At 27.4% G+C, this 12,500-nt stretch overlaps 2 protein-coding genes across 2 annotated transcripts in view; both read right to left on the minus strand.

Moving 5' to 3' along the window:
• The window catches only part of gng7 (guanine nucleotide binding protein (G protein), gamma 7), a 12,151-nt gene extending 10,913 nt beyond the window's left edge, over positions 1 to 1,238 (minus strand). The window contains exon 1 of the mRNA XM_058394544.1: positions 1,109 to 1,238. The gene's annotated coding sequence lies outside the window, so the exon portion shown is untranslated. The remainder of the gene's footprint in view (positions 1 to 1,108) is intronic.
• A 632-nt stretch (positions 1,239 to 1,870) lies between these two features.
• Positions 1,871 to 12,500, minus strand: part of zgc:101744 (Receptor expression-enhancing protein 6-like) — an 18,884-nt gene continuing 8,254 nt past the window's right edge. Inside the window, exon 5 of the mRNA XM_058394543.1 lies at positions 1,871 to 2,162. Within this exon, the coding sequence (XP_058250526.1) occupies positions 2,128 to 2,162 (35 nt within the window). The 3' untranslated portion in view covers positions 1,871 to 2,127. The remainder of the gene's footprint in view (positions 2,163 to 12,500) is intronic.

A 12,500-nucleotide genomic window follows, 5' to 3' on the forward strand; every position in this document is an offset into this window, starting at 1 on the left:
TTTTATTTTAAAAAAAAATTAAGGTTTAATTATCTTTGCAGCTTTATGGTTTTATTTACATTTAAAAAAAATTAATTACAATTTTTATTGTTTTTATTCAGGGATATTTTGCTTATAAATGCATTCACTTTCATTTCCAGTGTTTTAATTATCATTTTATTTTATTTATTTCAGGCTTATCAGTGGTTGTTTTTCTTTCACACTTTCATTTTAATAATTTATAAAATTGTATAATAGATATATATATATATATATATATATATATATATATATATATATATATATATATATATATATATCTATCTACCTACCTACCTATCTATCTATCTATATAATTTTGTAATTAAGTCTGTTAATATTATTATATCATATTTATATATTATTTTTTTATGAAATAACTTTATTTTATTTCAGTGAAATACAATACTGATTTTATTTATTTATTTTATATACATTACACATACTGATTATACCGTGACCCGTGATTACAGTGTGTGTGTGTGTGTGTGTGTGTGTGTGTGTGTGTGTGTGTGTGTGTGTGCGCGCGGGCGCTCGTGCTCCGAGATGTTAAAGGCCTGTTTTTTTCTCTTTACACTGATGGAGACACTGTGGATGTTTAGGACAAAATGTCGGACATGATCCTGCAGTGTGTGTGTGAGTGTGTGCGCGCGCTCGTGTATGTGTGTGTGTGTGTAACCCTGTAAACACTAATGTGTGTTAATAACAATAAAGAATAAACACATTGGGGTTTTTTTCTCTCCTCACAGCTGCGGGATCAACACGGTGACAGGAGGCGCGTGCAGCCCGTTAACGCCACCGCTAACGGAAATATCTACACACAGCTCCGGTTTATTCACACACCCCGTGTCTCTCACCCGCCGCCTCAGCTCCGTTATCACGGCAGAATGATTCCATACATAAATACAGAAATCTCTAAGTAAACGTGAGCGGATGAACGACACCGCTGTGGGATTCGTGACACCGCTGAGGAGGAGAGGAAAAAAACACCGTTAGCAGCGATTTCCTCAGACAGACTGAGACACACTGCCGCTTAAAAATACACGAACACACCGTTCACATAAACAACACCGCGATGATAAACACTCACCTGTGTGTCCGGTGTGTGTGAGGAAATATTTAAAGGGCTGAATTTACTCCGTTAGCCGTTAGCCGCTGTGTGTCCACCCGAATCCCCCCTTCTGTCTGTCACTCCCCGATCTGTCGCCCCACCCCCTGATTCACAGCGCGCATGCGCAGCACGCTCGTGCACGCGCAGTGTCAGGAATGGTCTAAGCATGCGCAGTACGGCTCAGGCGTCAATTAACACCAATTATTTTAAGGAATAAACTATTGCACTATTCTAAACATCCATAAGTAATAAAAATCCATAAATAAATTGAATTCTTAGATCATTTAAGTTAAAAAAATTACAATTCTTTTTTTTTAAACTCATTTTAAAGCATATCAAATTCTTTAATTTTTATAAATTTATTTAAAATACACATAATGTTTTGCCACGATATCACAGCTAACTGTGACAGAACAGATGATATATTCAGCTACAGAACATCTCCTGTTGTCCTGGAGCTAGTGCACTACTTAGATGTGCTACCTCACACAGGATTGGAACACAGCCATACATGAAGTACACTTTTTAAATAAAGTTTTTTTAAAAGCCTTATTTGTATTGTTTATAATTGTGAATCTTGTTTTTTTTTATTTAAAGCACTTTCATATTTTTGACTCAACATCTAGCGCAGTATACCGTACATACATGCTGTTATTAGTATCAGTGTGTAGATATTTCGCCTGTTTATGTCAGTGTTTACTCCAGAAAGTAATCTCAAGATGTCAAAGGTGTATGAAGTAGTTAAAGTTTATTAATATTTATTATGTATTAAATCTGATGTGGAAACACAAACACGTTGTTCCTGATGAACAGGTCATGGTTATAGAGTGAAGTCACATGAATTCACATTTATAAGGATGATATTAATGAGATATGAACAGCTGGAGCTCCGTCAATGACGGGGATGATGATGATGATGAGGATGAGGATGAGGATGATGAAAATAAGGCACTGAGGTGAAACACTATGATTTTCTTCACATCACCTCCTGAAAGCCATCATTTATCCTTATCGCTGGTCAACAGAGTGAAACCTGACCCAGAGACAGGAATGAAAAAGAAAACAGGAATAAAGAGTTAAAGGTTCAATTATACAGTAAATACTGATGTGGCTGCAGGGAATTATGGGTACTCAACAATCCACAATGGAGATTTTACTAGTGTTTAGAAGAGACGAACATCCACTCTAAAACACTGTTAGACATATCAAATATAATAATAATAATAATAATAATAATAATAAGAGCAACCAGCTGAGTTTCCTTGGCAACTGACCATAGATAAGAGCCATCTAGCAACACCCCAGTAACCACATGAAAAACCTTAGCAACCAACTTCATTAACACAGCAAACGCTTTTTTAACATTTAAATCTTTACACATTATAAATTTTTATCCTTTTGACATTCACACAATTAACTGTTAGACATTTTAACATATAAAATGATTGAAAAGACAGTAATGCAATATAATTTAACTCATGGTCTATAAAGTTATATTGTATAAAGTTATAGTGTATAAAGTGTATAAAGTTATATTGTATAAAGTTATAGTGTATAAAGTGTATGAAGTTAGTGTATAAAGTTATAGTGTATGAAGTGTATAAAGTTATAGTGTATAAAGTGTATACAGTTAGTGTATAAAGTTAAAGTGTATATAATTATAGTGTATAAAGTGTATAAAGTTATATTGTATAAAGTGCATGAAGTTAGTGTATAAAGTTATAGTGTATGAAGTGTATAAAGTTATAGTGTATAAAGATAGTGTATAAAGTTATAGTGTATAAAGTGTATACAGTTAGTGTATAAAGTTAAAGTGTATAAAGTTAAAGTGTATATAATTATAGTGTATAAAGTTATTGTGTATAAAGTTAGTGTATAAAGTGTATGAAGTTATATTGTATAAAGTTATAGTGTATGAAGTATATAAAGTTATAGTGTATAAAGTTAGTGTATAAAGTTAGTGTATATAGTTATAGTGTATAAAGTTAAAGTGTATAAAGTTATAGTGTATAAAGTGTATAAAGTTAAAGTGTATAAAGTTATAGTGTATAAAGTTATATTGTATAAAGTGCATGAAGTTAGTGTATAAAGTTATAGTGTATAAAGTTAGTGTATAAAGTGTATAAAGTTAAAGTGTATGAAGTGTATAAAGTTATAGTGTATAAAGTTATTGTGTATAAAGTTAAAGTGTATAAAGTGTATGAAGTTATATTGTATAAAGTTATAGTGTATGAAGTGTATAAAGTTATAGTGTATAAAGTTAGTGTATAAAGTTAAAGTGTATATAGTTATAGTGTATAAAGTTAAAGTGTATAAAGTGTATAAAGTTAAAGTGTATGAAGTGTATAAAGTTATAGTGTATAAAGTTATAGTGTATAAAGTGTATAAAGTTATAGTGTATGAAGTTATAGTGTATAAAGTTATAGTGTATAAAGTGTATGAAGTTATAGTGTATAAAGTTATAGTGTATAAAGTGTATGAAGTTATAGTGTATAAAGTGTATAAAGTTATAGTGTATAAAGTTAGTGTATAAAGTGTATGAAGTTATAGTGTATAAAGTGTATGAAGTTATAGTGTATAAAGTTATAGTGTATAAAGTTATAGTGTATAAAGTGTATAAAGTTATAGTGTATAAAGTGTATAAAGTTATAGTGTATAAAGTTATAGTGTATAAAGTGTATGAAGTTATAGTGTATAAAGTGTATGAAGTTATAGTGTATAAAGTTATAGTGTATAAAGTTATAGTGTATAAAGTTAGTGTATAAAGTGTATGAAGTTATAGTGTATAAAGTGTATGAAGTTATAGTGTATAAAGTTATAGTGTATAAAGTGTATAAAGTTATAGTGTATAAAGTGTATAAAGTTATAGTGTATAAAGTGTATAAAGTTATAGTGTATAAAGTTATAGTGTATAAAGTGTATGAAGTTATAGTGTATAAAGTTATAGTGTATAAAGTTGTAGTGTATAAAGTTATAGTGTATAAAGTGTATGAAGTTATAGTGTATAAAGTTATAGTGTATAAAGTGTATGAAGTTATAGTGTATAAAGTTATAGTGTATAAAGTGTATAAAGTTATAGTGTATAAAGTGTATGAAGTTATAGTGTATAAAGTTATAGTGTATAAAGTGTATAAAGTTATAGTGTATAAAGTTAGTGTATAAAGTGTATGAAGTTATAGTGTATAAAGTTATAGTGTATAAAGTTATAGTGTATAAAGTGTATAAAGTTATAGTGTATAAAGTGTATAAAGTTATAGTGTATAAAGTTATAGTGTATAAAGTGTATGAAGTTATAGTGTATAAAGTTATAGTGTATAAAGTTAGTGTATAAAGTGTATGAAGTTATAGTGTATAAAGTGTATGAAGTTATAGTGTATAAAGTTATAGTGTATAAAGTTATAGTGTATAAAGTGTATAAAGTTATAGTGTATAAAGTTATATTGTATAAAGTGTATGAAGTTATAGTGTATAAAGTTATAGTGTATAAAGTGTATGAAGTTATAGTGTATAAAGTTATAGTGTATAAAGTTATAGTGTATAAAGTGTATGAAGTTATAGTGTATGAAGTTATATTGTATAAAGTTATAGTGTATAAAGTTATAGTGTATAAAGTTATAGTGTATAAAGTGTATGAAGTTATAGTGTATAAAGTTATAGTGTATAAAGTTATAGTGTATAAAGTTATAGTGTATAAAGTTATAGTGTATAAAGTTATATTGTATAAAGTTATAGTGTATAAAGTTATATTGTATAAAGTTATAGTGTATAAAGTTATATTGTATAAAGTTATAGTGTATAAAGTGTATAAAGGTATAGTGTATAAAGTGTATGAAGTTATAGTGTATAAAGTTATATTGTATAAAGTTATAGTGTATAAAGTGTATAAAGGTATAGTGTATAAAGTGTATGAAGTTATAGTGTATAAAGTTATAGTGTATAAAGTTATATTGTATAAAGTTATAGTGTATAAAGTGTATAAAGGTATAGTGTATAAAGTGTATAAAGGTATAGTGTATAAAGTTATATTGTATAAAGTTATAGTGTATAAAGTTATATTGTATAACATTATAGTGTATAAAGTTATAGTGTATAAAGTTATAGTGTATAAAGTGTATAAAGTTATAGTGTATAAAGTTATAGTGTATAAAGTGTATAAAGTTATAGTGTATAAAGTGTATAAAGGTATAGTGTATAAAGTGTATGAAGTTATAGTGTATAAAGTTATATTGTATAAAGTTATAGTGTATAAAGTGTATAAAGGTATAGTGTATAAAGTGTATGAAGTTATAGTGTATAAAGTTATAGTGTATAAAGTTATATTGTATAAAGTTATAGTGTATAAAGTGTATAAAGGTATAGTGTATAAAGTGTATAAAGGTATAGTGTATAAAGTTATATTGTATAAAGTTATAGTGTATAAAGTTATATTGTATAACATTATAGTGTATAAAGTTATAGTGTATAAAGTTATAGTGTATAAAGTGTATAAAGTTATAGTGTATAAAGTTAAAGTGTATAAAGTTATAGTGTATAAAGTGTATAAAGGTGTAGCGTCTCCAGGTCGACTCACTTGCTCATGGGGTCTGTTGCATCCTTCTCAAAAACTCAATTAACTATTACACAGCTCACAACTGAGCTATCACTACTTATAGTCATTTCATTATACCTCAGCCGACATGCTGTAACTCATGGGAGCCAGGCTCCGGGATGTCTGATGGCTCTGTATAACCAATGACCCCCCCAACGAGACTGGAGACAAAGGAGGAATCCTGCCTCCATGAATGTTGGAGTTCTGCAGACCATCAGTACTGATAGCCCAGCCTCACACCCCTGGAACTTCCCATCAATTTGTGATCTTAACATGCAACTCACCTTGCGCCTAGAATTCCCTAATCTAAACGGAATCAATGCCTTGACTGAGGGATGACCAAAGTTCTGACTGAAGACACACACACACACACACACACACACACATACACACCCAAAGCATCTGGAAACACTCACCCTGACCCCCACACGTACACACATAAGGAGAGTTCCTTGAATCAAGTTTCAATAAAACAATAGTAAAACCCTACCTGACCCAAGCCTAACACATCTGTATATGTATTCCCCTTTTGCCTTTATATTTTTATGGTTGTGTTACCACTCATGACCTGTTGTTCTGTGTTTTCATGAAATAGAACATGTTTTATAAGATAAGAATGTATGTTTTAATTGCCTATACCCAGTTTCCTCTCCTCTCATACTGTCTCTTTCGTGTCTACTATCAAAATGATTTGCTTTTACTTTTAGAAGCAATAGTGTATGCCATGTGGTCATCCAAGTACATAATATGAGCCTACGATACTTTAATTGAAACTTTATCCATTCCTGACTTCACCATAAAGTATGCAAATGAGTGACCGAGCGGAGACAAAGAAAACTTTTCCCTCCAATCAATAAAAACCCTAAGCACCCATCTATCGAGGCTTTTTGCTCAGCTTTGGCTTTTGTTGCTCAGCTTTTTGCTCTGCTCAGCTCGGATTGGCCCCACCCCCTCTCCGCTCTGTGGTCAGGGGGCCCCCGTGCGCCTTTTCTTCCCGGCACGACCTCTTCTATCGTCGCCCAACTCGACTCTGATCTTTCTTCGGGACAAGACTTTCACTTTCTCTTGAGACTTTGCCAGCAGCTTCAATTGAAGAACTTTGCACCACCGAAACCTTTTTCGTTCCAGCAGAGTCTCTCGCTTACTCCGAGGACTTCGAATCTCCGAACCTCCTTGATTCACTACATCAAGACTCTTATCAACGAACCAATGCAAGTAAAAGCTACTAATTATTTTAGATCCGCAATTTTAAGCTGAAGCCCCTTTATTAAGGCGAAATTACCTTGACGATTCTCACACGTGGTAATCAAAACTCGATCTGAAACTTGCCATATTTGATCTCTTCTCTAGTTCCTTATCTCTTTCTCTCTCTCACTCTCTCTCTCTCATTCTTATTTCCTCCGTATTCCCTTCCTTAATTTCAATCTCTCTTTGCCTACTTATCCCCTCTCTATAATCCTTATCCTGTCCTTTATGTTATGTGTGTCGTAGTTAGTATGTGTTGTGTGTTTCTGTTTTATTAAATGCATTTTATTCACGAGTGATTGTCTCTGTGCTTTGCTCACAATTTCGGGGTCCCTGAACATTGCTCTTGCTACATGCTAAATTACAGCTAGTACTTTATAAAGTAGTTATTCTTTCTTGGCCAGGAAGATAACTTTCCCTGGAATTAATACATAATTATACTGTCTGTTCGCTGGACGAACAAATCAAATAATTGCGTTATTGATTCTCTAACAGTTAGTTAAAGTTAAAGTGTATATAATTATAGTGTATAAAGTCATAGGGTATAAAGTTATAGTGTATAAAGGGTATAAAGTTAGTGTATAAATTTAAAGTGTGTAAAGTGTATATAATTATAGTGTATAAAGTGTATGAAGTTATAGTGTATAAAGTTACAGTGTATAAAGTGTATAAAGTTATATTGTATAAAGTGTATGAAGTTATAGTGTATAAAGTTATAGTGTATAAAGTGTATAGTTATAGTGTATGAAGTTAAAGTGTATGAAGTGTATAAAGTTAGTGTATAAAGTGTATAAAGTGTAAGTGTATAAAGTTATATTGTATAAAGTTATAGTGTATAAAGTGTATAAAGTTATAGTGTATAAAGTGTATGAAGTTCTAGTGTATAAAGTATATAAAGTTATAGTGTATAAAGTATATAAAGTTCTAGTGTATAAAGTATATAAAGTTATAGTGTATAAAGTGTATAACGTTATAGTGTATGAAGTTAAAGTGTATGAAGTGTATAAAGTTATAGTGTATAAAGTGTATAAAGTGTAAGTGTATAAAGTTATATTGTATAAAGTTATAGTGTATAAAGTGTATAAAGTGTATGAAGTTCTAGTGTATAAAGTATATAAAGTTATAGTGTATAAAATGTATGAAGTTATAGTGTATAAAGTGTATGAAGTTCTAGTGTATAAAGTATATAAAGTTATAGTGTATAAAATGTATGAAGTTATAGTGTATAAAGTGTATGAAGTTATAGTGTATAAAGTATATAAAGTTATAGTGTATAAAATGTATGAAGTTATAGTGTATAAAGTGTATAAAGTGTAAGTGTATAAAGTTATATTGTATAAAGTTATAGTGTATAAAGTGTAAGTGTATAAAGTTATATTGTATAAAGTTATAGTGTATAAAGTTATAGTGTATAAAGTGTATAAAGTTATATTGTATAAAGTTATAGTGTATAAAGTGTATAAAGTGTATGAAGTTCTAGTGTATAAAGTATATAAAGTTCTAGTGTATAAAGTGTATGAAGTTCTAGTGTATAAAGTATATAAAGTTATAGTGTATAAAATGTATGAAGTTCTAGTGTATAAAGTGTATGAAATTATAGTGTATAAAGTATATAAAGTTATAGTGTATAAAATGTATGAAGTTATAGTGTATAAAGTGTATGAAGTTCTAGTGTATAAAGTATATAAAGTTATAGTGTATAAAATGTATGAAGTTATAGTGTATAAAGTGTATGAAGTTCTAGTGTATAAAGTATATAAAGTTATAGTGTATAAAATGTATGAAGTTATAGTGTATAAAGTGTATGAAGTTCTAGTGTATAAAGTATATAAAGTTATAGTGTATAAAATGTATGAAGTTATAGTGTATAAAGTGTAGTAAGTTCTAGTGTATAAAGTATATAAAGTTATAGTGTATAAAATGTATGAAGTTATAGTGTATAAAGTGTATAAAGTGTAAGTGTATAAAGTTATATTGTATAAAGTTATAGTGTATAAAGTGTAAGTGTATAAAGTTATATTGTATAAAGTTATAGTGTATAAAGTTATAGTGTATAAAGTGTATAAAGTTATATTGTATAAAGTTATAGTGTATAAAGTGTATAAAGTGTATGAAGTTCTAGTGTATAAAGTATATAAAGTTATAGTGTATAAAGTGTATGAAGTTCTAGTGTATAAAGTATATAAAGTTATAGTGTATAAAATGTATGAAGTTATAGTGTATAAAGTGTATGAAATTATAGTGTATAAAGTATATAAAGTTATATTGTATAAAATGTATGAAGTTATAGTGTATAAAGTGTATGAAGTTCTAGTGTATAAAGTATATAAAGTTATAGTGTATAAAATGTATGAAGTTATAGTGTATAAAGTGTATAAAGTGTAAGTGTATAAAGTTATATTGTATAAAGTTATAGTGTATAAAGTGTATGAAGTTCTAGTGTATAAAGTATATAAAGTTATAGTGTATAAAATGTATGAAGTTATAGTGTATAAAGTTATAGTGTATAAAGTGTATGAAGTTATAGTGTATGAAGTTAATAAAGTTATAGTGTATAAAATGTATAAAGTTATAGTGTATAAAGTGTATGAAGATATAGTGTATAAAGTTATAGTGTATGAAGTTATAGTGTACAAAGTTATATTGTATAAAGTTATAGTGTATAAAGTGTATGAAGTTATAGTGTACAAAGTTATAGTGTATAAAGTTATACTGTATAAAGTGTATGAAGTTATAGTGTATAAAGTTATAGTGTATAAAGTTATAGTGTATAAAGTGTATAAAATTATAGTGTATGAAGTTATAGTGTACAAAGTTATAGTGTATAAAGTTATACTGTATAAAGTGTATAAAGTTATAGTGTATAAAGTCATAGTGTATAAAGTGTATGAAGTTATAGTGTATAAAGTTATAGTGTATAAAGTTAGTGTATAAAGTGTATAAAATTATAGTGTATGAAGTTATAGTGTATAAAGTTATAGTGTATAAAGTTATACTGTATAAAGTGTATAAAGTTATAGTGTATAAAGTCATAGTGTATAAAGTGTATGAAGTTATAGTGTATAAAGTTATAGTGTATAAAGTTAGTGTATAAAGTGTATAAAGTCATAGTGTATAAAGTTATAGTGTATAAAGTGTATAAAGTTATAGTGTATAAAGTTATAGTGTATAAAGTGTATGAAGTTATAGTGTATAAAGTTATAGTGTATAAAGTGTATGAAGTTATAGTGTATAAAGTGTATAAAGTTATAGTGTATAAAGTTATAGTGTATAAAGTGTATGAAGTTATAGTGTATAAAGTTATAGTGTATAAAGTTATAGTCTATAAAGTTAAAGTGTATAAAGTTATAGTGTATAAAGTTAGTGTATAAAGTTATAGTGTATAAAGTGTATGAAGTTATAGTGTATGAAGTTATAGTGTATAAAGTGTATAAAGTTATAGTGTATAAAGTGTATAAAGTTATAGTGTATGAAGTTATAGTGTATAAAGTGTATAAAGTTATAGTGTATAAAGTGTATAAAGTTATAGTGTATGAAGTTATAGTGTATAAAGTATATGAAGTTATAGTGTATAAAGTTATAGAGTATAAAGTTATAGTGTATAAAGTTATACTGTATAAAGTGTATAAAGTTATAGTGTATAAAGTGTATAAAGTTATAGTGTATAAAGTTATAGTGTATAAAGTGTATGAAGTTATAGTGTATAAAGTTATAGTCTATAAAGTTAAAGTGTATAAAGTTATAGTGTATAAAGTTAGTGTATAAAGTTATAGTGTATAAAGTTATAGTGTATAAAGTGAATAAAGTTATAGTGTATAAAGTGTATGAAGTTATAGTGTATAAAGTGTATGAAGTTATAGTGTATAAAGTTATAGTGTTAAAGTGTATGAAGTTATAGTGTATAAAGTTATAGTGTATAAAATGTATAAAGTTATAGTTTATAAAGTTATAGTGTATAAAGTGTATGAAGTTATAGTGTATAAAGTTATAGTGTATAATGTTATAGTGTATAAAGTTATAGTGTATAAAGTGTATGAAGTTATAGTGTATAAAGTTATAGTGTATAATGTTATAGTGTATAAAGTTATAGTGTATAAAGTGTATAAAGTTATAGTGTATAAAGTGTATGAAGTTATAGTGTATAAAGTATATAAAGTTATAGTGTATAAAGTGTATGAAGTTATAGTGTATAAAGTTATAGTGTATAATGTTATAGTGTATAAAGTTATAGTGTATAAAGTGTATAAAGTTATAGTGTATAAAGTGTATGAAGTTAGTGTATAAAGTTATAGTGTATAAAGTTATAGTGTATAAAGTGTATGAAGTTATAGTGTATGAAGTTATAGTGTATGAAGTTATAGTGTATAAAGTTATAGTGTATAAAGTTATAGTGTATAAAGTGTATAAAGTTATAGTGTATGAAGTTATAGTGTATAAAGTGTATGAAGTTATAGTGTATAAAGTTATAGTGTATAAAGTGTATGAAGTTATAGTGTATAAAGTGTATGAAGTTATAGTGTATAAAGTATATAAAGTTATAGTGTATAAAGTGTATGAAGTTATAGTGTATAAAGTGTATAAAGTTATAGTGTATAAAGTTATAGTGTATAAAGTGTATGAAGATATAGTGTATAAAGTTATAAAGTTATAGTCTATAAAGTTAAAGTGTATAAAGTTATAGTGTATAAAGTTAGTGTATAAAGTTATAGTGTATAAAGTTATAGTGTATAAAGTGTATGAAGTTATAGTGTATAAAGTTATAGTGTATAAAGTGTATAAAGTTATAGTGTATAAAGTTATAGTGTTAAAGTGTATGAAGTTATAGTGTATAAAGTTATAGTGTATAAAGTTATAGTGTATAAAGTGTATAAAGTTATAGTGTATAAAGTTATAGTGTATAAAATGTATAAAGTTATAGTGTATAAAGTTATAGTGTATAAAGTGTATGAAGTTATAGTGTATAAAGTGTATGAAGTTATAGTGTATAAAGTTATAGTGTATAATGTTATAGTGTATAAAGTTATAGTGTATAAAGTGTATGAAGTTATAGTGTATAAAGTTATAGTGTATAATGTTATAGTGTATAAAGTTATAGTGTATAAAGTGTATGAAGTTATAGTGTATAAAGTGTATGAAGTTATAGTGTATAATGTTATAGTGTATAAAGTTATAGTGTATAAAGTGTATAAAGTTATAGTGTATAAAGTGTATAAAGTTATAGTGTATAATGTTATAGTGTATAAAGTTATAGTGTATAAAGTGTATAAAGTTATAGTGTATAAAGTGTATGAAGTTAGTGTATAAAGTTATAGTGTATAATGTTATAGTGTATAAAGTTATAGTGTATAAAGTGTATAAAGTTATAGTGTATAAAGTGTATGAAGTTAGTGTATAAAGTTATAGTGTATAAAGTGTATGAAGTTATAGTGTATAAAGTGTATGAAGTTAGTGTATAAAGTTATAGTGTATAAAGTGTATGAAGTTATAGTGTATAAAGTTATAGTGTATGAAGTTATAGTGTATAAAGTTATAGTGTAT

This window comes from Hemibagrus wyckioides, linkage group LG07 (assembly GCF_019097595.1).
Source record: "Hemibagrus wyckioides isolate EC202008001 linkage group LG07, SWU_Hwy_1.0, whole genome shotgun sequence".
Classification (NCBI taxonomy): Eukaryota; Metazoa; Chordata; class Actinopteri; order Siluriformes; family Bagridae; genus Hemibagrus; species Hemibagrus wyckioides.